General features: G+C 35.6%; 2 protein-coding genes and 1 long non-coding RNA gene across 9 annotated transcripts in view; 1 reads left to right on the forward strand and 2 right to left on the reverse strand.

Annotated features, from left to right (window-relative positions):
* The window catches only part of LOC117605043 (uncharacterized), a 179,215-nt gene extending 160,737 nt beyond the window's left edge, over positions 1-18,478 (forward strand). The window contains exons 8-9 of one of the 3 annotated variants that reach the window (XR_004581563.2): positions 15,255-15,603; positions 18,087-18,478. This is a non-coding gene — a long non-coding RNA (uncharacterized LOC117605043). Of the gene's footprint in view, positions 1-15,254; positions 15,604-18,086 lie in introns of those variants that run through there. The other 2 variants (XR_004581562.2, XR_013062796.1) reach the window with 2 other exon arrangements.
* Positions 1-21,805, reverse strand: part of GluRIB (Glutamate receptor IB) — a 181,775-nt gene that overhangs the window by 39,451 nt on the left and 120,519 nt on the right. For all 5 annotated transcript variants that reach the window (XR_013062795.1, XM_034325659.2, XM_034325651.2 and 2 more), the window contains 2 exons: positions 19,630-19,757; positions 15,455-15,584 (listed from right to left, as the gene is read on the reverse strand). Coding sequence is in view for 4 of the 5 variants with exons in the window: in XM_034325659.2 (XP_034181550.1) it covers positions 15,455-15,584; positions 19,630-19,757 (258 nt within the window). In the remaining variant the exon portion in view is untranslated. The remainder of the gene's footprint in view (positions 1-15,454; positions 15,585-19,629; positions 19,758-21,805) is intronic.
* Positions 1,685-9,177, reverse strand: LOC117605026 (trehalose transporter 1-like protein). Its single transcript, XM_034325798.2, has 5 exons — positions 8,315-9,177; positions 4,179-4,261; positions 3,716-4,084; positions 2,571-3,373; positions 1,685-1,905 (listed from the first exon to the last, which is right to left on the reverse strand). Exons 2-5 carry the CDS (start codon positions 4,219-4,221, stop codon positions 1,756-1,758), a joined length of 1,365 nt encoding a protein of 454 aa, XP_034181689.1. The 5' UTR covers positions 4,222-4,261; positions 8,315-9,177; the 3' UTR covers positions 1,685-1,755.

Here is a 21,805-nt window from a genome sequence, read left to right on the forward strand (position 1 = left end):
AATTATATTTTCAGGAGAGGATTAAATAATTTTCTGGATATTTATTTTTCATCGTGACAGTTTACGTTTTATCAGAAGTAGAAAGGGTTTGTGTTATGACAGGCAGACAGCAACGGGCACAATAGAAAGTGACTGCACTACGTTGAGCTAGAATCTTCGAATAAAATATAAAAAACGGTTTGTGGTGGATTAAATTTTAAAACGCAGTGGAACGAGGATACGACGTGTCAGACAGCAACTGCACGCAGTAGAATGTACCGTAATATATCAGACTGGAATCTTGAAGCGAAATGGAAAATATATGTGTTACATCGGACTAAAATTTTCTGATGTAGTCGTAAAAAATGGTTACACTGTGTCAAATTTTCATTTCAAAATTAAGTAGAAAGGGTTCGTAATATATCAGACTTGAGTTTCAGAATTGAGTTAAAATTGTGGAAATTTAATAAAAAGAAATTGTGATGTGTTAAATTAGAATTTATAGATACAGTAGATAGTGTCTCTGTTATATCAGACGACGGTCTTGGAATTTAAGTAAAAAAATCTATATTTAGTCAGACATAGCATCCCGAATTCATGTAGAATAGTTCTTCATTGAGGTTACCAGCAATTTTCAAGGGCACTGTATCGTGCTGCAGCTAATTTAAATCACAAATAGCTTCCTGTAACTATGAATAACAATGCCTCTTTAATTATTGAAGGGCAGTATAAATTAACTGAAATTAATTATTAACCCTTTCACTACCGCAGTATATTATAATTGATTTTACAATAGAATCCTTTAATTTGCTATTTTCAATTACTGATGAAATCTAATAGTATCAATTTTGTCTAAACTTAGCGCAATTATAAGAGGTTCGAAAAGTAAAATTTTTATAAAATCATATCCGATATTTTCAAGAAATATTGAAACTTTCTTTTTTTCAAAAACGCTGTAAAATCCTGTTTATCAGTTTTATCGTTTGGTAAGAAATATCGTGTCGCGACATTGTTCGAGTCGCGGTAGTCGTCGAAACGGAAGGGGTAAAATAAAAAAAAAGGAAACATAGATTGTCGAAGGAGGGCAAACCAGTAAAGTGTGTACCTAGCTCGAGAAAATTTCGTATGACGCGGCGAGGGCAAACAAATCAGCAACGACCCGCTGCAAATAAACAGAACGGAGAAAGTTAGCGTTGGAAACACGGCTCGGTTACGGGGCACGCGCGTTTTTCAACTGAAACTCAAATAGTTTTGAGCGGAATGCAAGCGTGAGAGAACGACCCGTTGCACGGTGTCGCTGCTTAGCGATTCTCTTTGCACACGAGAACTTCACGATCAAACGAGTCCCACGGCTCTTTTCCACCTCCGCCTCCTCCTTCCTAGTTTCGAGTGTAATTTGTCGAAATTACAGTTTGTCCTCTTCCTCGTGTTTGATTCCAAGGAAATCATCCAGCTCCTTCTTTTTTACTCTCTCTCTCCCCCTCACTCTTCTCGAAACTCTCTGCGATCAGGATGTTTAAGTAATCAGTTTGTACTTCGACGCGATGGTTGTTAGTGTAAGTTTGCTACGATTAGGTAACTTTATCCATAATATTGTTATTTTAAGATGTTTCAATATTAGGCGTACAAATTAATTCGGTGCTTGTATTTAACTCCACTCGTTTATTTTAAAAGTAAACTTATAATTTCTTGATTCAGTCTTAATAACTCTAAATAAAAAAAGGAGACTGTAGATTTTTTTAGTAAAAATATTTATTTCTTTCAATATCCATGATATTAATTTTTGCTTTTCAATTCGGTCTGTATCTCTTCCAATGTCTTCCCTTCCGTTTCCGGTACGTATCGATAAATTAAGAGCCATACGAAAGCAGTAATCGCAGTGAAGGCAAACATAGGCATGTATGTTCCATAGGACTCTTGCAAAACCTATAAATAAAGTAAACCGATTGATCAATTGATTGTCTGTAAATTTCATATAAGAATCGATGTTGCTGTTACAGTCTGCTTCCATTGATCAGCGAACTTTTCATTCCATAAAAATTAATAATTATTCATTATTTCAATCCTTAATTACAAATACTACAATTAAACTTGATACATCAATCCTCTTTTTTATATTCTATAGATTCATTAAAAATATTGTATGTTAATTATGAAAAAGAGATGATCAATCGAAACAGATTCTCCCGTTTCGCTCCGATAATAACAGAAAATTCAGGTCGTCTTGGGAAAATATTTTGTAAGCTCTTCATTGTTTCCGCGTTCCATTAATGCGTTACGAAAATGTTTTCACACTATTGACTTTACTCTCGAACATCTTGACCCATCTCGGTTCGGCTCGAAAGATTCGAACATCATTCTTTGCCGAGCTTTTGAATTCAACCGTGATTGCAATGAACTTAACGTTAATACACTTTGCAATTTATCATGGAAAATTCACGCTATAATATAACGCATTATTATTAAATTTATCAACTTTACACAAAGGATCGCTGAAGCGGCGAAAATGAAAATTTATTTAATTCGAATTTTCTGTATCTATAATGATTTTAAGAACAACTCTGGCGATTATTAATCGCAGCGAAACCTACCTGATAGAATTTCACGACGGTGGTTGTGGTAATGGCGTAATAGAGAGAACAGAATATCGCCGCGGGTACCTTTACATCTATGTGAAAGATTTCACCGATGTATGCGAGCGGAATAGGATTCAATGCGAGCCCGTATCCAAGCACATAAATCACCAAGAACACGGAGGGCACCCATCGCAGATTCGAGACGTCCTCTCCTCTCGACAGCAGCCCGAAGAAGATGCCCATTATCATCAGGGACAAGACGCAAATTGGCGCTGAGATCAGAAGCAACAACCTTTTGCCTGTAATCCTCACCAACGCTACGCACACCGTGCCGGCTAACACAATCGCGCATCCTGTTATCACTATACTGATATTGGTGGAAATATCAAAGCCAGCCTCTTCGAAAATAAACGATTGATAAGCGAGAAGTGGCGCTGCGCCCGTTAACGTTAAAGCGCTCAATACTATCAGAGCTATGCGAAAAGCTTTCAGATTCTGTCTTTTCGTGAACATCTCCTTCAAAGATCCAGCGAACGTCACATCCGGCTTCAAATCCTCCGTAGCCACGATCCGTTTGATCTCCTCCAGTTCCTCCACCACGTCCTCTTTGCCCAACGTCCATTTTAACGTTCTCTCCGCAGACGTAAGCTTCTTCTTCTTCGTGAGGAACACGGAACTCTCCGGTAACCAGACGAACATCACGAGGAACAAGATGGGAATCACGACCGATATCATGGACATGGTAAACCGTGACACCCATAGACCGATCGCGTACACTAACAGCATGCCCGTGTTCAACAGCACCGCCATCAGTGTACCTGGATAACTCGATTCGATTATCGGCGATCTTGGTGTCGTTGATTTCGTGATTGATCGATCGGTAATTTTCTTGGATTTCAAGGACGATGGGTTAATATGTTTGATATAGTTGACGTAATTGATTAAGTAATTAACACGTTACCGACCGGTAGCGGTTGAACATTAATCGCTTTATTTCAGCGAAGGGTAAGATTAAAAAAATTATTTAGGAATATCTAAACACAATTGTAACTCAATAATAGATAATAATAGATTGATAGGCTACTGATCGGTAAAGTATTAAGAAATGAATAGAAAAGGAGTGACAGATGAAAGATAATAAAATAAAAATAAAATAATACCTAAAGGACCGCGTGTCCTTTTACTGCTAACCTCGCCGAGATACATCGGCATCACTGCGTACGTTATCCCGCACCCAACGCCTGCCAATATTCGGCCCGCGTAAAGTTGCGGAATGGAGTTTGCCAGACCGATCAGAAACCAGCTGGAAATCTTTGGTATCGTAGCGAACAGCAAAGTTCCCTTACGACCAATCCTGTCCATCAAAAGAAACGGTACAAGCGAACCAAGACCAACTCCAACGTACATCAAATTCACCACCCAGACCATTTGGTCGGTGGACACCCTTAAAGGATCGTCTTGTTGGAACTTTGGTATGATAGGAGTGATCCATCCTTCGTTCAATCCGCTATCGATCACCAGAAGGTTGCCTGTATGTTTATTTAAAATACTTTCGATTATTTCTTTCTTTAATATTTGTCGAGGGAATGATTTTATTGGTTCCTTTGGGAGGATGGTACTTACAGATAATTCCAATGAACATTTGTCTTAGTATTCCGAGATCCATTTCGTTGGTAAATTGTTGGTAAATGAAGTGATCATTGAGGCTGTAGAATATATTGGGATAATTGTTAAGTTGGTGAATTTTGGAGGATAGAAAATTTGATATAAAATAAAAATGTTGATATGTAACACGTTCGCGATCAATGAGAACTTCTCTAGAGAAAATGGACTTTTCGTCCTTCCCCATAGACAGTCACAGGAAAAATTACAGTCTAGCGAAGGGGGCCCCATATATGAGCTGTCCACAGGCTAAAGTAATTAACTCCAATTTGTGAATTTGTTAAAATTTGAGTGTCACAGCACTTAATTGATGCTTAACCTTTTATATTTTATCAATTTCTTTATATTTCGTTTTTTCAAAGTTAATTAATTTGGCAAACTTGTACCCCCCTCCTCCCCATCATTTGCATATAAAAGTTTACGTGAGAAAATATAAAATACCTGGTTGTTGATTATAGCAAGCAATGACCGATTTAATTGCAGAAGTTATTATCATATCGAACTGTAATATAATGTTCAAGAACCTCTGTAATATCATATTTTAATTAAACAGTAGAAGGAGATATTCTAAGCAAGGCAGAGCTTATCAGGAGTATACTAATGTTCGCTCGACTCAAATCTTTGATCTGTCCATTTGTCATCCCCCTGGTCGATAACGCAGCTGCACCGTCATTTATTATACATATTATTATTATCGTAATTATTAGCACGCGAATTCTGTCCATTAACATTGTCGAGCAATTAATCCTTAATTACTGATAACACAAGCGCCGTTCGATTTATAATACAAGGAAATTTCCACTCTGGATAGAATTGTAAAATATCAGAAATCTTTCTTTTCCCTGTTTTTAATTTGAAAAATCTGACGTTTTATTATTAATGTTAAGTTGTTTAGAGGATCTTAGGAAACATTATTTTCCCGAGGCGGATTTCAAAGCGTGCGGGTGGAAAAACGCGTAATCAGCGTTGACGCGCAATCGTTACGCAATTCTAGCAGACGTTTAAGGATGTAATTACGCCGATTCGTAATACAGATAATGCATCTTCCACGATTGCATAATGTTGCGCCGGTGCAACGCGAGTCTAAATAGATTGTCTCCAGTTTAGACGCTGTATTGCAGGAATCTCATTCTGTTCTCTGTTGTTTCAGGAGGCTTATGTAAACTTTGGACCATCAATATTTATTAACACAGTACCCTTGATTGAAGACATAATTGAATATCTTCATTGTATTGAATCAATTAAATGATGCATCTTTTGAGCATTAATCAAAACTACAATATAAGAGTATCAACGTTTACTTTGTAATTAAAATATTTCTCTCGAACTTTGTGTTCTAAAATTATGAAATAAGAAAATTGAAATTCTTTTGATGGAGGTATTTTTTAATTATTTCAATACAATGATATTTCAAATTGCTTATAATCTTTCATAATTATTGTGGAAAATTTACTTAGGTAATATTCCTATAATTATCAGGTACTTTAAAATCTTTGTTCATCTTTCGATTAGCATCAATAATAATATATAATTACAATGATTAACAAGTATTACAGCATTGTGAAGGGCAATCATTTACAAGATAATTTACAACACTTATGCCAAGTAAAAATAGCTACGTGTAGTACATTATAAGAATTCTTAATTATGTTTTCAGTTTAATGACTCAATTTACTATTTCTACCTATCAATATTATTTAGAATCTTCTTTATTTATTTAATTAAATAAACTTCGACAGTTAATCATAGTATTTTACCGTAGAATTTTTGCACAGGTCCCACGTACTTATTCAAAAGTTCATATTTTATCGGGACACTCGGTACTTTCTTCTTTCTCTTTTCGCGCAAAATCACAGTTTCCCTTTCGCGTTGAGAAACGCAATCCCGAAAGATTGTATTTTTCCGCCAAAGTATCCCCAGCTTCCCGTATAATTTACGACACTGTTTTTCCCCGGGCGAATATTTAGTTAGGAAAGAAAATCCAGCGCGGACGAGTGCTTGAATTATTATCCCGAGTTATCTGCCGTTCCACTGCTACGGAAATGCGCGAGTCCCGATTAATAAATCGCAGAACAGGAAACGAAGTTACACTCGACGCTCAAAGCTTCCTCGTGTTTTTTCATCGTTTTACAATTTCGAAAGCTTTTCTCTTATTATTCTTTTTCTATCGATTCGTTAAATTAGCGTACACCGATCGCCGAGATCTTTTCTACCGTATTTATGACTGGGAATTGTTGCTTTTTATTTTAGAATCTTTCGAAGCTTACGGAACACTTGAACTAATTACAATTAGGTACATAATTATCTTCTTGAAATTTCAAGCTTCAAATTGACGTACTATAAGTGGTATTTTGCGATACTTTTATGTCATCAAATTTTGTTAGACTTTTACATGATTCCAAATCGGTCGTTGCTTGATATAACCGAGGATCAGTTATTTCGTACTGAGAATATTAACGAAGGGTTTATGCGGTTATTTTCTTCAAATTTTCAGCTTCAATTTGATATACGTGAAGTGTCATTTTGCGGTGCTTTTATGCAATGAAATTGAGCCAGACTTTCCACCATTTCATACAACTTAATATTAGTATCATTTTAACGGTGTACAAAATTTCTCTTTTACCTTTAATTTTCTAATTATATTGACTAAATGAAATTCGTAACGCTGGCCATACCGCATGCCAGTTAGTTAACCTTAATTCTTCGTCAATTTATTTAGAATTTCAAGCTCTGTTTCTTTGACGTTGTAAACAAGTTGTTTCCATATACCAGCGTCCAAATGTGTGTTATAGTTGCAAAAGCTTTCGAGCCCGTGTTCAGAGGCGAACTGCTCGAGAGCAGATATGCAAGGGAAAATTTGATGTACCACGCAAGCCCTAAATTGGCTTCGTTATTCGTTGATTCGTTGCATGGCTTTTCGCGAAACTCCTAACAGAATGTTTTGTGAAACGTGTGCCTAGATCGTGGCAACATTTACCACGGTTTCTCTGATTAGTCAGCTACGTAATATCCGTGATAAAGATACTTTGATACGCTATGTTTAATGAAACTTTTTGTTATATTATTGCATCGTGAAGAGAATTGAGAATTAAAAAGTTTATTTATCTTATCTTATTCGTTTGATCGCTCCCGTTACTATCGAACAGATAGCTAATTATATGAATTTAATTTAGGTGACATTTCATTTTCAAATGAAAATTGAATATAAAAATATTTCGAAATCATTAGATCTGCATGATTAGAAAATTAAATAGTGTTAGAAATAAATATCTAATTGTAATTTCAAGATTTTTCAATTGTTTCAAATTATCAAGCAATTATATTTGATTTTCAATTATAGTTTCATAAGACAGAATTATCTGTGTAACTCGTTGTCTACATAATGTGACCCCGTCAAATTAATTAGCGACAAAGATAACACAGTTATGACACTTCAGACGTATTGGAGTCATCGGCTTCGTTATCACCTCGGTAATAAACGGTGTTAGTAAACCCGCATATGGAAAAATCGTAATTATTTCTTCATCACGGTTCAACCAATCTTCTGTCTATGTTTAGAAGTTATTAACACGAAGTATGCTTGTCTAACAGAGTTCCAAGTGATTGGAATATGAATACTAAAGGTTCTTTATTATTAAACCTAATTACAGCTATGTCATTCTATTCCACTTTGTTATGAAAAATTTATTCTTTTCCTAAATATTTCATTTTAATATTTCAATATTTTAATATCATCAAGTTTTATATTATTTTTCTTTGCAAATTAGACTTTTGAATCTGTCAAATTTAATTAATGAATTATAGAAAATACCATAATAATATTTCATAATTATTTTTAAATTTTAATCACAAAACCAAATCATCAGAGTAAACCACAAATCGTTTGATATACTAAAAGAGAAATCCACGTGCTCAATCAAATCAATTCTGATAACACGATCTGAAATATTAATTATGAATATCATTATCCTATTATTCTAGCATCATTTCACATTTTAATTAATCTATTCAAAATCACATAGTCAGTAAATTATTTAACAATCAATCTAGCTCGTAAATGACTCATCAAAACTCCACAAATCGATTAAATAAATTACCGTCATAGAATCAGAACGTATCCCCAGGAACTGTAAAGAATTTTCAAGTAATTCTGCGACTCGACACAAAGTTCCTTTTTCGATGAATCTTCCAGAGACTATCCGCTTTCGCTTCAGAACGAAACGTTAGAACACAATCACTTTTCTTCATCCAGCTTCATTTGTCCCAGCAATCTCTGTCACCAATGGAAAGCTCCTTTTCTCTCGATCATTTCGAGTACATCACTTTCAATTTTCTCGCAACTTTTCATTGAAGAACATCGCTACGTTCGAGCGGGTACGCGGGAGATTTCAAAAGTCCGTGATCGAACGGTGTCTCGGCGCCGGTCTTGGTCGATATCATCCTCAAACACGGCAGGAAAGGAAACTGAACTCGGTCCCGATACGTAGACACGTAAAACAGCCGGTGATTTTGTTCGATTCCCACTCCGTCGACTTTTATAAACCGCGTATGACGCGCGAGAAACGACGTTTATTATTTCTTTCCAGCCTGTTGTCCGCGATTGTCCTCGCGACGAAAGTCTCCGAGGTAACTGAGAAATCCGTGTTAATCGATCCTGGTTTCACGAGGATTTTCCTCGTCGAGGAAAAGGCTCGACGGAGCTGCGGTTTCAATCTACGATTGATTTTCCTTGCTGGGATTTAATTGCGAGCAGCGCGAGAACCGGTCGATCGCATAAAAATAATAGATTAGATATGGATCGTCGATGATTCTTGGAAAATCATCTTCAAGGATTCGTTCGAATGCTCCGAGAATATATCATAATAATTTTATCAGGTACCTTTTTTTCCTTCCAAGAGAATTGTTTTATTTTATTCGTTTCAATTAAGAAAAAGAATCTTTTATAATAATGTTATAATATTTTCAAACAAATAAACTTTTGTTTCGACTTTCTATCAGTAAATAGTTACAAAATTAATCTTGTATAATTATTTCTTGCAATGCTTCGTTGTAATCAAGTACGAGTACGTGAATAAGAATTGAATATCATTATTGATGTGTGGAAAGTAAATATTGAACAATGTTACATAGCAGATCAATTAATGTACAATTTTGTTTGCTTTTGTTTAGCTGACATTGTATCTGTTTATGCAATTTCTTGCATGTGCATCTTGTTTATGCAGGTATGAAGTACATTTATCGTTGCACTGTTCTATCATATTTCAATAGACATAAAATATAAATTATATCAGCACAGTTCTATTTTTCTGATTTCTATAATAAATATATGTAATACTATATTTTCTAATTAAATAATTGATATACATAGTAAATCTAATAAACATATCACCCGAATTGAATTTTCCATACTCAATCAATTAATTATGAAAATTATACAAACTTTATAACTCAATTATTTTGAAATTAAAATAAATATTCATTTCATATTGTCTAACAATTGACTTATACTACAAAGGTGAAAGAATTTAATTCAAATGGATGGTATTGATTCACAAAGCACCTGAATCGAATTTTTCACGTTCAATTTATTGAATTTTAAAAATCTTTTTTCATCACTCAATACACAATCGCGTTTTGTATTACCTCACAGCATTGCAGGAAAAAATATCGAACAAGTTCCATGATGTTTTAATTAAAAGCGTACGATTATTGTTATTCGAGCAAATGTTATTAAATCAACTAACTTTCGCCATCAAAATGGATAATACGATCACCGAGCATCGGAATCATCGTTACACGTTCTCCATTGTTGATCGATATCTCTTCATTACTATTTTGTTTGCCAAAAATACGCGATTCTTGGAGAAAAATTCCCGTTAATCGATGTTTTATTTGGATCAACATTCGATTGTAATGGAGCCGATCATTCGTGGCAATTATTAAATATCGAATGAAAAATAAAATTCAAACTGATAAGCAAACTTTCCATGCGAATCCGGTTAAAACAAATGAATTTATTAATCGTGGATTTGTGGCTCGATTAAAGTTTTTGTTTAAAATACCCGTTGTTTGAGATGCGAAATAAATCCACAGAATTTGTGTTCCATTCGAAAAACAAACAATTTCATGCCAGAGATTCAGAATACCATGTGCGCGATAGAGTTTGCTACAATTTTTATTACAATCCACCGTTGCAACTGTTATTAATTCTAATATTTTATATTATATCATTGGTGTGCTCGAAAAAAATATATTTTTCAGGAGATTCGTATGAAATTTTTTATACTAGAGAAATTATTACTTATTCAATCATTTATAAATTATTTACATTACTGTGTATTGTTTAGAATTTGAAAATTGATTTACATTTTCCTGATATGTATTATAGAAATTTTCCAAAATTTAATTTTAATTTTTCTTTTTAAATTTCTTTTCACTGTGTTTTGTTTTATATAAATTGCTTCATTTTTTACTTTATTTCGTTTTAACTTGCAAAAATCCCTTTTTTGGTGCAGAAATGGAATCACTGACTTCATAAGAGCGAAAAAATATTTAAACTGACCACGTAAACGATTCTCACAAAACTTCGGCCGCATCTAGTCGACCCAGTTTACGAGCTAAACAGCTGAATACCGGTTCCTCTACCATTTTTCCACGAACACAGTTCTGTTTCGAGCAAAACAAGCAGAGAAAAATGGAAGCGAGCGTATCGCAGGGGTCACTAACTCGATGGCCTTGAATGGCCAATTGCTGAGGCGGGCCAAGTTCGTTTAAAAAGGCGTTTCGTAAGTCACAAGTGGCTGGAACGCGCCAGCCAGCATCCCGATTTCGAAATAATCCACCAGGAAGATGTGGGGTTAAGTTTAAGAACGATGACAGAAAGGCGAAGACCTTCAACTCGACCTTGAAGGTACAATTCTATTTAATACAGAAAAAGGAAGTCCCTGTTAGTCTGAAAGTCAAGAAGAAATAAGACAAGCAAAGAGCTATAAGGAAAACCGAGCACAGTGGAATGTGGCTCTGATGTCTGCTCTGGAATTGTAACAATTTTTTTATTTTATGAAAAGTAGGCTTGGATGAAAAGTAGGATTCTATTTGTAAGTTAGATTGTCCTCTTTATTTATGCTCTGGGTGCTCTAAAGTTTGAGTCGAAATAAGAGAAAGAATCCATTTGATGGAAAACTGAGTTCAGTGAAATGCAGTTTTGACATCTGTGCTGGGATACTCAGATTGTAAGTAGTTTTCTTCAATGAAAAGTATACTTGATTTCCTGTTCTATAAGGGATAACGTATACAGTTACTGCCCTCTATATAATCATTGACTCTTTTCCTGAAAAATTGTATGTATAATTATTAAACAAAAGAAAATAGTATGAAATACAAAATTAAGTTAAAATTGTGACTCTTCATGGTCCGTCATCAGAGGTTTAGGGATTTTACTTTTTTAGGAAAAGGATCAATTATTTTATAGGGGTTAACAATTGCATACGTTACCCTATTCTATTTCTAAATTAGATTCTTTTCTATTTTATATACCAACTGTTCTGAAATTCGAGTTAAAGTAAAATAAAAAAGAAACTCCAAAATCTTACCATCTAGACTAGGATACTCAGATTGCATTTATTTTTCTGGAATGAAAAGTGTCGGAAATTTTATCCTCCACAAGTATCACTGATAAATTAGGCCTTTCTTTTATTATAAATGCAAACCTTTTTGAAAATTGAATCACGAAAAGTAAAAAAATACATCTAGTTTATTAGGATATAGTTTCAAATTGTTATCATTATTTCTGAATAAATCATTGAACACATATTCAAATAGAAAATTTCATCGATGTTTGCTACCAATTTTCGTTGTTGCAAGTTTAAATAGCAAGTTGTAAGGGACATTCAAGGCACAGGGATGCACGAAGACGGTCCCTAAAGTATATTTGCATTTGCATTCGGTAATTAAACTTGGTCCGTTCGCGGGATGCTCGTTCTTATCGGAGTTTACTGGTCGAAGAAGAGCAATTGGTCGGAATCCTAAATAGCTTTGGGTGCGCGTGACCGAGTTATAATGAAACGGAAACCGGCAAGGCACGAAACAGTCACGAGGGGGCGGGTGATTAATCGTTTCGCTCGAACGATCGTTCCACCGGCTTCATTAAGTAATTAAATTTCCTCCTCCACTTTTCGGGCTAATGTTTCGGACAAATCAGAGAGACTTGAGCGATTCCTTCCCCTGAATGAGACACCTAAATTGTTTTCAAGAAGAACCTTGCTGTAGATGCAATTTTCAAGCTATTTCATTTTCATTTAATTATAACTCTATATGATTAGATTATACAATTAGAGTTTTCAGCTCAAAAAATTATGAATTCACATTGTGAGTTTTCTAAATTTTATCCTTGCATTTGAGAAATTAACAGCAATATTGTTAAATTAATTAACTGCTTTAATTATTATCCTTTTAATCATTTTTTACTGTAGATATTACCTTAGTTCTTTCATCATATTTTCATTCATATTTCTTGAATTAAAACTTGAAATAACGGATTGTTGACTAGTCGTTTGGATATAAATAGAATTGCAGAAAATATTGGCATACTATAACAAAAATGAATTTCAAAGTAGCTTAAGCGGTGATTAAACCGTTCAAAGTTGCTTCGTCACTTATTCAAAGTATTGATTGAGAATGAATAGAATCAACAAACCGTGACGTATCTGAAATTGATACACCTACCATTGAAAGAGCAATTACTTGCGCAACTTTTAAAGTAAATTGATTGTTCCACACGTTCGCAATCCGTTGAAGGCAATCGAGTTCGAAAGATTGCCGAGGTGATTGTGAAAATTTCATAAAAACGCGAGAAAGAGTTTGCATTATCGGACAGTTGCCAGGTATTTTGAATATTCAAGCGTGATCACTTTTTCTGTTTTAACTTCGTGTTAATTAAAAAATTTTATTCAAAACTCTCAATCTTCTATAATAGCGTTGTTATTTAATTTTGTTTGCTTTTCAATTATTCGTCACTGGTGGCTGACGTCACAATCTACGTGTTAATTTAAAATTTTTTAAAAATCGTTATTCCCCGAAAATTGTCACCTTTGGTAAACGTTAGGATGTCGAATGACTAAAGCAGAAATTTACAAAGTACTTAGCGACTGTTCCCGTTGACGCAGACTCGAGAAATTCCTTGTATTCTTGTAACTTTCGACCAACACGTCGATCGAACGACAGATCGTTTGGCAAATAATCACAGCTCGTTTTAGAAACGATCGACGGCTTACGCAAATGGCGAAAGTAAGAGGAAAAACGTCTCCTTGATGCTGCATAATTGGTACGACCTCCCGTGCCAAATTATTTCCTTAAACCTTCAGATCCTGGCGTATTTTGTAACATCTAGGTTGCCAGTGACATATGAGGTTTATTGCAAGCACACTTTAACTTTTCACAAATCAACAATTTTTTTATTTAAAAAATTCTGAGATATTTATTTTAGCCTCTGCTATATTACACCGTTATTCATTAAATAATTACAGCTTTCTGCAAATAATTGCATAGTACATATAAAAATTGGCATAGTAAATGTAGTATAATTATAGCTTTCTATGATTAAATATTATGATGCAATTTCATATATACGAAATAAAGCGATGGAACTTTTCGAACAACTGAACATTTCCAGGAAAAATGACCTAATTTGCATGTGAACACACCTTTACGTTTCCTTATGAAACTTTTTTGTACGTATCTATAAATATATACTCGTTTAACATATTCAGTAAATCCTTGATTGCGAGAATTAATTAACGAAACGTTAAGTTGAATGAAATTATTACTTGGCAGAAAAATAAAAATTTTCAAATCGCTTTCAATACTTATTGATCTCTTTGTTACAAATTTTCATAATCATTAAAAAGATAAAAAATATTGAGACGAATTACGATTAACAATCTTAAGTTGATTGGTAATTATTACACAAACATAATTGCTAAGAAAATTGAAATCCTTGGTACATGAAGGTTTCTCTTTGAATATGGAAATAATTAAGGCTCAATGTCGTCTGCACATTCTTGTGCTATTTAAATAGCTACACCGATAAATCGTTTTGCTTTTTTCGTACGGTTATTAGATCGCACAAATGAGGCGAAACATCGTAGATTATAGTGTATCGTGGTTTCTAGCGCGCACCACTCGACTATCTCAATGTCGCCTACATTTTCGTTTGCATATCGAATCACGGTCGAAATGAAAAATCCCATTTTTGCCGGCTACTAGACCGTGAAGGTATGAAATTAAAATTAACACAGTGTCGTAGTTAGTCATGCAAATGCATTTCCTTCTCGTATACTGCGTTAAGGATCGACGTCGCCCGAGGACATTCGACGTTCGCCCAGATGAAAAACGCAATTCCTTGAATTCACGCCTGTATTAGTTAATTTAGACTTTAAATAAAAGTACAGGAAAAATTTCAATTAAGTAATTACTTTAAAAGAGTAAGCTGAAAAGATTTATTTTTCGTCCTACTTTTCAATGCAGATTTGTTTAAAACCCTGCAATTTTACATCTTCAGGAGCAATTCAAGAAATCTCCTTTCAAGAGATTTGAGAACTGCTCAAATTTTTTAAGGTTCAAAAGTTATTTTAATTCAAATGTGAATATTATAACTTGGTGTTGGTATAATTTTGAATATAATTTTTGCATTTCAAATTAGAATATTAGAAGTTTTAGAATCTTACAATTTTCTGTGCAGAAAATTCAAGAAAGTCTTTTTTATATCTGAAGTACCTCAAAAGATTTTTCAAAATTATTCAAGTATTCTAAACTCCAAGATATTCGAATTCGAAACCAATGGAATTCCATGATTCCGCATCTACTAAAATTCAAAAGGATCAAAATTTGTATATTCTACATGCAATCTTCGAGTTATTTTAATTTGCAATTTTAAAATACAAAACCGTGTAACCCTAAAAATCATTGCATAACAGGAAAGATGAGCCATTTTTCCACTCTGCGCCTTCAACGTTTCTCATTACCATCCTTGTGTTTCAGATCGGTGTTGCACGAGCAAACGACTGTAGCCGATTTTCTACGATATCTGGCAGAAATGTTGGCCACTGGAGAACCGGAGAACGGATGAAATAAAAATACAAGTGGCCACGTACCGGTTCGCAGAGTATGAGGGGGTGAAACGAGGGCTGTATAGGCTACGTTGTAAAATGAGAAATGCATGAGAAAGCCAGGAGACTTACCATCGTGGGAGTCGTATAGGTAGATGATCTTCTTCCAGCCATAGTATCGTACCGTGTCGATGATGGCACGATGATAATCCGGGCGCATACTTATGGCGAAATCCAGGAGACCGGAGGACGGTGTCAGAACCTATGGCATCAGGAAACAGGTACTTACAGTCGAAGCTTCGAATTTCAGATTTTATTTCACTTCGATGCGCTCGATAGAAAATCTAATCATCCGAGGAAACGTTAAACAGTGTAGCCATACACCATAAATACTTATGGTGTTTGTGCAAAAGTCTGTCCGTTTATAGCGAATCTTGTGTTACGTTCCTTATGTTAGCGATTTGAATTTAAATAAATTTGAAATATTATAAAGATTAATGGAAATAGAAATTTGCTAACCCGAACGGTTAATAGACCAGATTTTCAATTTAGTGGATTGTTAAAATTACTCGAGGAACGAGCCATTTTAATCGCCTTATGCAATGTGTTTGCTTTTAATTACACATTGTATACAAGTTCAGATAGGATAGTTCAAAGTCCATAAATAAATTGTAATAAGATGATTGAAGGTACTTTAAATGATTCTCTAGAAACTTTTTAGGTAAAACTTAAATTTTATTTTACTCAGAAAAATCACGATACAATATTGTACATAATTTGGAAGTTATGGTAATTTGCACAATACCGAGCACAGAAGGCTTCCCTTGGGAAAATGGCGTTACAGGGGAAGTAGAAATTTTCAAAATCTTAATTTCGATGACATTAATGAATAATAGCATTAATATTAATTGAATATCTCCTGCGTATATGTTCATATGCAAGTGGTGGAGACCACAGACTACGGTATAAATAATTGTTTGGCAAAGTTGTATACACTTCATGTGCCTTGGTAAATAAATTATTTTAAAAAGGAACTGAATTGTTATTTAATTTACCCAATTTTCTTTCTCAGTTATTTATTTAATGCACGTAATTTCTTTTCTCAGATATCTATTTATACAACATTTAATAACTGTGTTACTTTTAATAAATTAAAAACATAAAATATGTGAAAATCACACCTAAATTAAAACACAGTAATTAATTCTCAATATGAGAAGTTTGACCTAGACTCTAGGTTTAGAGTAAAGTGAAACGTAGTCACTCTTACAGCGACTGCCGAGGGGTGCGGATCTATCTGTCAAACGTACATATACCTTTAATTTGTTTCCGAAGTATATTTTATTTATTTTATTTACTTTCATAGCTTATTGAATAAGCTCACGAGGGGGATGAAATTTATGATTCTATCTCTCGGATGACCATCCCTTTTATTTTTCATTTTATCCCTCCTCCTGGTCCAAAGTCCACAATTCCCAACTATTTGTTATTTTATTCCTTTTTATGGGCTTCGCGAGGACCACATGGTATACCCGTATCCCTTACATCCCTTATATCTATGTAACCATCTAACACTTATATTCTTTTATACCTACATCCCTGCAACTTTTACATACTTGATTCCCATACACCCCTGCACCTCTTAGGTCCGTTTATCCCCTACATTTTTGCCTCCCTCACATCCTTACATCTCTGCATCTCTTACATCCCAGCCACCCTTATATTCCTGCATCTCTTACATCACTGCCATCTTTGTATTCCTGCATCCCTTACATCTCTGCATTCCCTACATCTCTGCTTTCTTTGTATCTTTGCATCCCTCACATCCCTCCATCTCTTCTGTATCTATACAAGAATTCGAAGAATCGTGATAAATTTAGTTACCATTTTTACCGCCAGGGGCGCTGTTTCGACGTTTCGAATGTAGTTCAAATTTTTGCCGCTAGAGGGCGCCAAATTTATTCGCGCTTTAGTTCCTTTTCTTGCCGCTAGATGACGCTGTTTTTTCGAGAAAAATTTAGTTCAAATTTCCTCCGCCAGGGGGCGCAGAATTTATTCGTTCTTTAGTTCCTTTTTTTGCCGCTAGAGGGCGCTGATTTTTCGAGAAAAATTTAGTTCCATCTTTCTCCGCTAGAGGGCGCAAAATTTGTTTGTGCTTTAGTTCCTTTTTTTGCCGCTAGAGGGGGCTGATTTTTCGAGAAAAATTTAGTTCAAACTTTCTACGCTAGAGGGCGCAAAATTTATTCGTTCTTTAGTTCCTTTTTTTGCCGCTAGAGGGCGCTATTGTTTCGAGGAAAATTTAAATCTGGATTGCAGGAATGTAAGGGGTGCAGGGATGTATGGAATCTAGGGATGTTGGGATGCAGAAATGTAAGGGGTGCAGGGATGTATGGAATCTAGGGATGTGAGGGATGCAAAAATGTAAGGGATGCAGAGATATAAGTGTGATGCAGTGAGGTAAGGAATGCATGTATATAAGCAAGAAAACGATGTTTGGGATGCAGAGATGCAGCGATGCAATAACTGCGTGATGAAGTTAAGTAAATAATCTAAATAACTTGGAAGGGAAATTAAGTAAGTTAAATAAATACCTCTGTAGAAGAAACATAAATGATACAGAAAGGAAATTGGGTAAATTAAATAAATAGCTCAGAATCTTTTCTAAATTAATTAACAACTCAGTTGCATTTTTATAATGATTTATTTACCAAACCCCGTGAAGTGTATACAAATTTTTCAAACAATTATTTTAATAATTTTTTAGATTTATGCTGATTTTTACCGATTTTTGAAAGAATACCATCAAGAGGAGTCAAGATTATGTCTTCTTAGCTGTCACTGCAACGTGTGATGATATAGGGACTGGTAAAACAAGCACCTGGGATCTCTGGAACTCCTAAGGTCACTATCGGGTAACCAGGGGAACGGGAATCCTATGGTGAGGGCCAGGAACCTGGAGAAGTCTAACATACCCCGTGCAGTACACAACTGTGGCGATAGATTTAATCGGCAGCGTGCAGCATGCGGCATGCGTGTACGTCGCATGCGAGACGCAGGACGTCGCTTTTTTGTTCCATGGATCAGCTTGGCTACCATGATTTTGTGGCGAATCGTAGCGAGTCGATAGTTGAATATAAACTATTTGTATTTATAATAAATAAACTGTATTTCCTGTATTACTACGCATTTTTCATTTCACATAACGAAGTTCCTATTGACCATAAAAAAAAAAAAAAATCGAACTACAAAGGTAAAAGCTATCTTTCTAAACTCTCTTTGTTAGCAGAGGAAATTCGAATCGGTATCAATAATTTCGCAAGGATCGTGTCGATAATTAGCGTATGCAGAGGGTGCACACCCTGCTCGTAAATTCTTGAATATGTATGGACAGAGGGTGTATACAAACATATTACAATTTGAATTTCGAAATGAACAGAGAAAGGGGGGGATTGAAAATTTATTCGCCGCGTGGAATGGCGAACGTTGGTGCATTTATCGGTCTACGGTACCACTTGCAAAACTGATATCGTACGTCCATATTGGATGAATGGCGCGGCCGTATATTCCGGCTGGACGTAAGTGTGCGTTTTTATCCGATCTGTGTTTTCGGTGTACACACGTGTGTACGTGCATTACACGTATGAAGGTAAGTGAACACCGTCGACCGCGTAACGAACGTCCGTGTCGTTTAAATGCTAATCGCGTAGTAATGCTAATTCGAGGCTCTCCCTTCATTTTTATTTTTATCCTCCTCTCGCATTTCCATTGGTCAGTTACGGCTCGCCATTTATGCGAGGAGATCTTTTTCAATTTCCACCAGCCACGTTATTTTTCCCTCGCGGTATCACGAAACGTCGCGTTATTGTTTCCCTCTACTCTTCGCGAGGAATATCTTGGCAATTCGATTAATTAAATTAGAAAATCTTTTCAGTTTGATAGATTTTAATTAGAGATTCTCTTTCAGATATCGTTGCAAGTGATTTACAAATTTATTCAAAGATTCGATCCATCTTATCTTCGCGAACTACTTATCAAGAAATCAGAGTTTCCAATTGTTAGAAAATTCTAAACTAATCAGATACCGTAAGTTATTCTTCGTTAAAAAATCACGGAACGTAGTTCGCGTCAACTTTTTAATTGAACGCAGATGAGCGTTCAGAGACGAGGTAAAAATAAGGTCGAAGGTTGATCGGTTGGTAGCGGGGAATCTGCGAGGTTGCGAAGGGTTAAAAATAGTCGAGGGTGTTCCCTTCGATGACGTTACAAGTTTCTATTTAGCTGACGGGTGAAAGTGTGCTGTTATTTACCTTCTCGGGAAACCAGGGCGTGACGAAAGGCATCTGGAACGTGTTGCTGTAAGAATGAAGGGTGTCGAACGAATCTGGACTCACTGCACCCAACATGGAGAACACCCCTCTGCTGAATTGACTGCAGACTGCAACAGACAAACATATCATTCCCATTAAAGCGGGGAATTAATTATCCCATACGCACATTGTGTGAAATACAAAATTACATAAATTAAAATTGTGGCTCTCTCCATGGTCCGCCCTCCGAGGATTAACGAATAACTACGTTTATTTCATTTCTCCTTTATATGTTTTAAATATTAAACACATCAGAGCTGATTGTGGAAATTTATATAAGGGTCAGAAAATAATTTGGACAATTTACCAAAGCTGAATGTTCTTATATCGTCTATTACCCTGATTGATTGATCGATTCTTTTCTATCGAGCTGAAAATGTATATCGAAGGTGAACATAGTTTTTCACTTATTCGTGCTTTTCTGCAGAGGAAAGGTAGACGTGTCGCAGATGATCGATAAGCGTGTTTGCGGTTGATGTAACAGATAACGCGTTTACCTCCCGACGAAAGAAGCAAAGTTTTACTTTGCCTTAACAAAAATTGTCTTTGAAATAATGTAATTCCGGATAAAAGGAAACGTTTATAACATTAGTTTCTAATTTCTATTTAAACTTCTGAAATTAATTTATTTTTCAAATCCTTTTACATCGCTTTTCTTCCGAACGATTTCGCCGTTACGTGTCGACTTAATTCCCTTTTAGCAAGACCGAACGGTACGGCAGCGGAGCGATCGAAAATACCGGACAAATTCGAACAGCTAAATACGGCTGGCGAACGTTCCGATAATTTGGGACACTTGGCGTAAAATCGTGCAACGTGATCGATACACCTGCGCCAAATGGCGATGCCCGACACGCGATAAAACGGGGACAGAAAAGTTTCGAACGAGGGAACCGTGAGAAGAAGAGAGGCGATATGATATCGGGCAACGATTCAAACGTTTGGAAGCCTGCCAACCGTGTATACGTGGACACCCAGGATGAAAGAGGTGGCAAGGTGAGAAAAAGGGAGGTAAGTTGGATATAAGTTGCTTCGCTTGTAACTTTATTCCTGAAGAAAAATTCGAATCGATCATTTTTATCCATGTGAAATGATCTTCATATTTTTATATACAGATAAGAAAATTGTTAGATATTTTGGAGAAAAATTAAAAATAATATATTAGAATTCATTATGCAAAATCACAGACATTAAGTTTCAAATATACGTCTCGGATTTTCATGAAATCGGAACTCCAGGAAGAAAATAGAAACAAACAACGAAAGACAGGAAGGTTCATTGACCAGTGTTTCCAAAGAAGAAAGTCAGCTCGCCTCTCATTACCGCCTGTTCGAGAACTTCCTCCGACGCCTGCATAATTCATGAACCTGGAAACCGTGCCACTGTATAAATCCCAAAATTCCGATACCTCATTCCCACAACATTAAACGAATTGCAAAGGGAAATTTCCCGAGGAAATTCTTTCCATTGCTCGCAAAAGAGATAATGAAACGAAGTAAATAAATGAAAAGAAATCTTCTTTGATCTATTTTTGTAAAATTAAAAATTACCATATCGAATACCACAGTGCCATTGCTTTAGTTATAACAATATTAACGCTATTTAAAATTGTCTTATTCTATGGGAATTAAATTCCTGGCGGCTAGCGCGCCGTTTAACAGGATGATAATTAATATTATAATACAGATTTCATTGTGACAATGAACGCGTTAGACAACGCGATGTTCCACGTCCGAACCACCTTCCTTTTATTAACTGTTTCGTTGTTATTCGTTATCATAGTCGCGCCACAATTTCGGCAGAATTACACGTTACTCCGCTACTTTATTTTAATTATTCTTTTATGCGGCCCACCGCGTGGTGCCATTCGCGGGCGGCGTTGGTCGTCGGAACGTAAAGCAAAAGGACCGAAGTAACTGCGCGCGAAGGGTAAAGGGACGCAGAGGAAAAAGAGGAAAAACTGGCCGCAGGCAGAGCTACGCCTTTTATTTTCCAGTTGTTCCATGGCCAGAACACCACGTGTACTAGCCAGGCCAGTTTCCAACACAGAATTCCGAGAACCGCCGCCGCTGTGGCCGGCATTTATTGCGGCCACCACCAAGGGTACATTTATATT

The sequence above is a fragment of the Osmia lignaria genome, chromosome 9, assembly GCF_051020975.1.
Source record: "Osmia lignaria lignaria isolate PbOS001 chromosome 9, iyOsmLign1, whole genome shotgun sequence".
NCBI classification, from domain to species: Eukaryota; Metazoa; Arthropoda; class Insecta; order Hymenoptera; family Megachilidae; genus Osmia; species Osmia lignaria.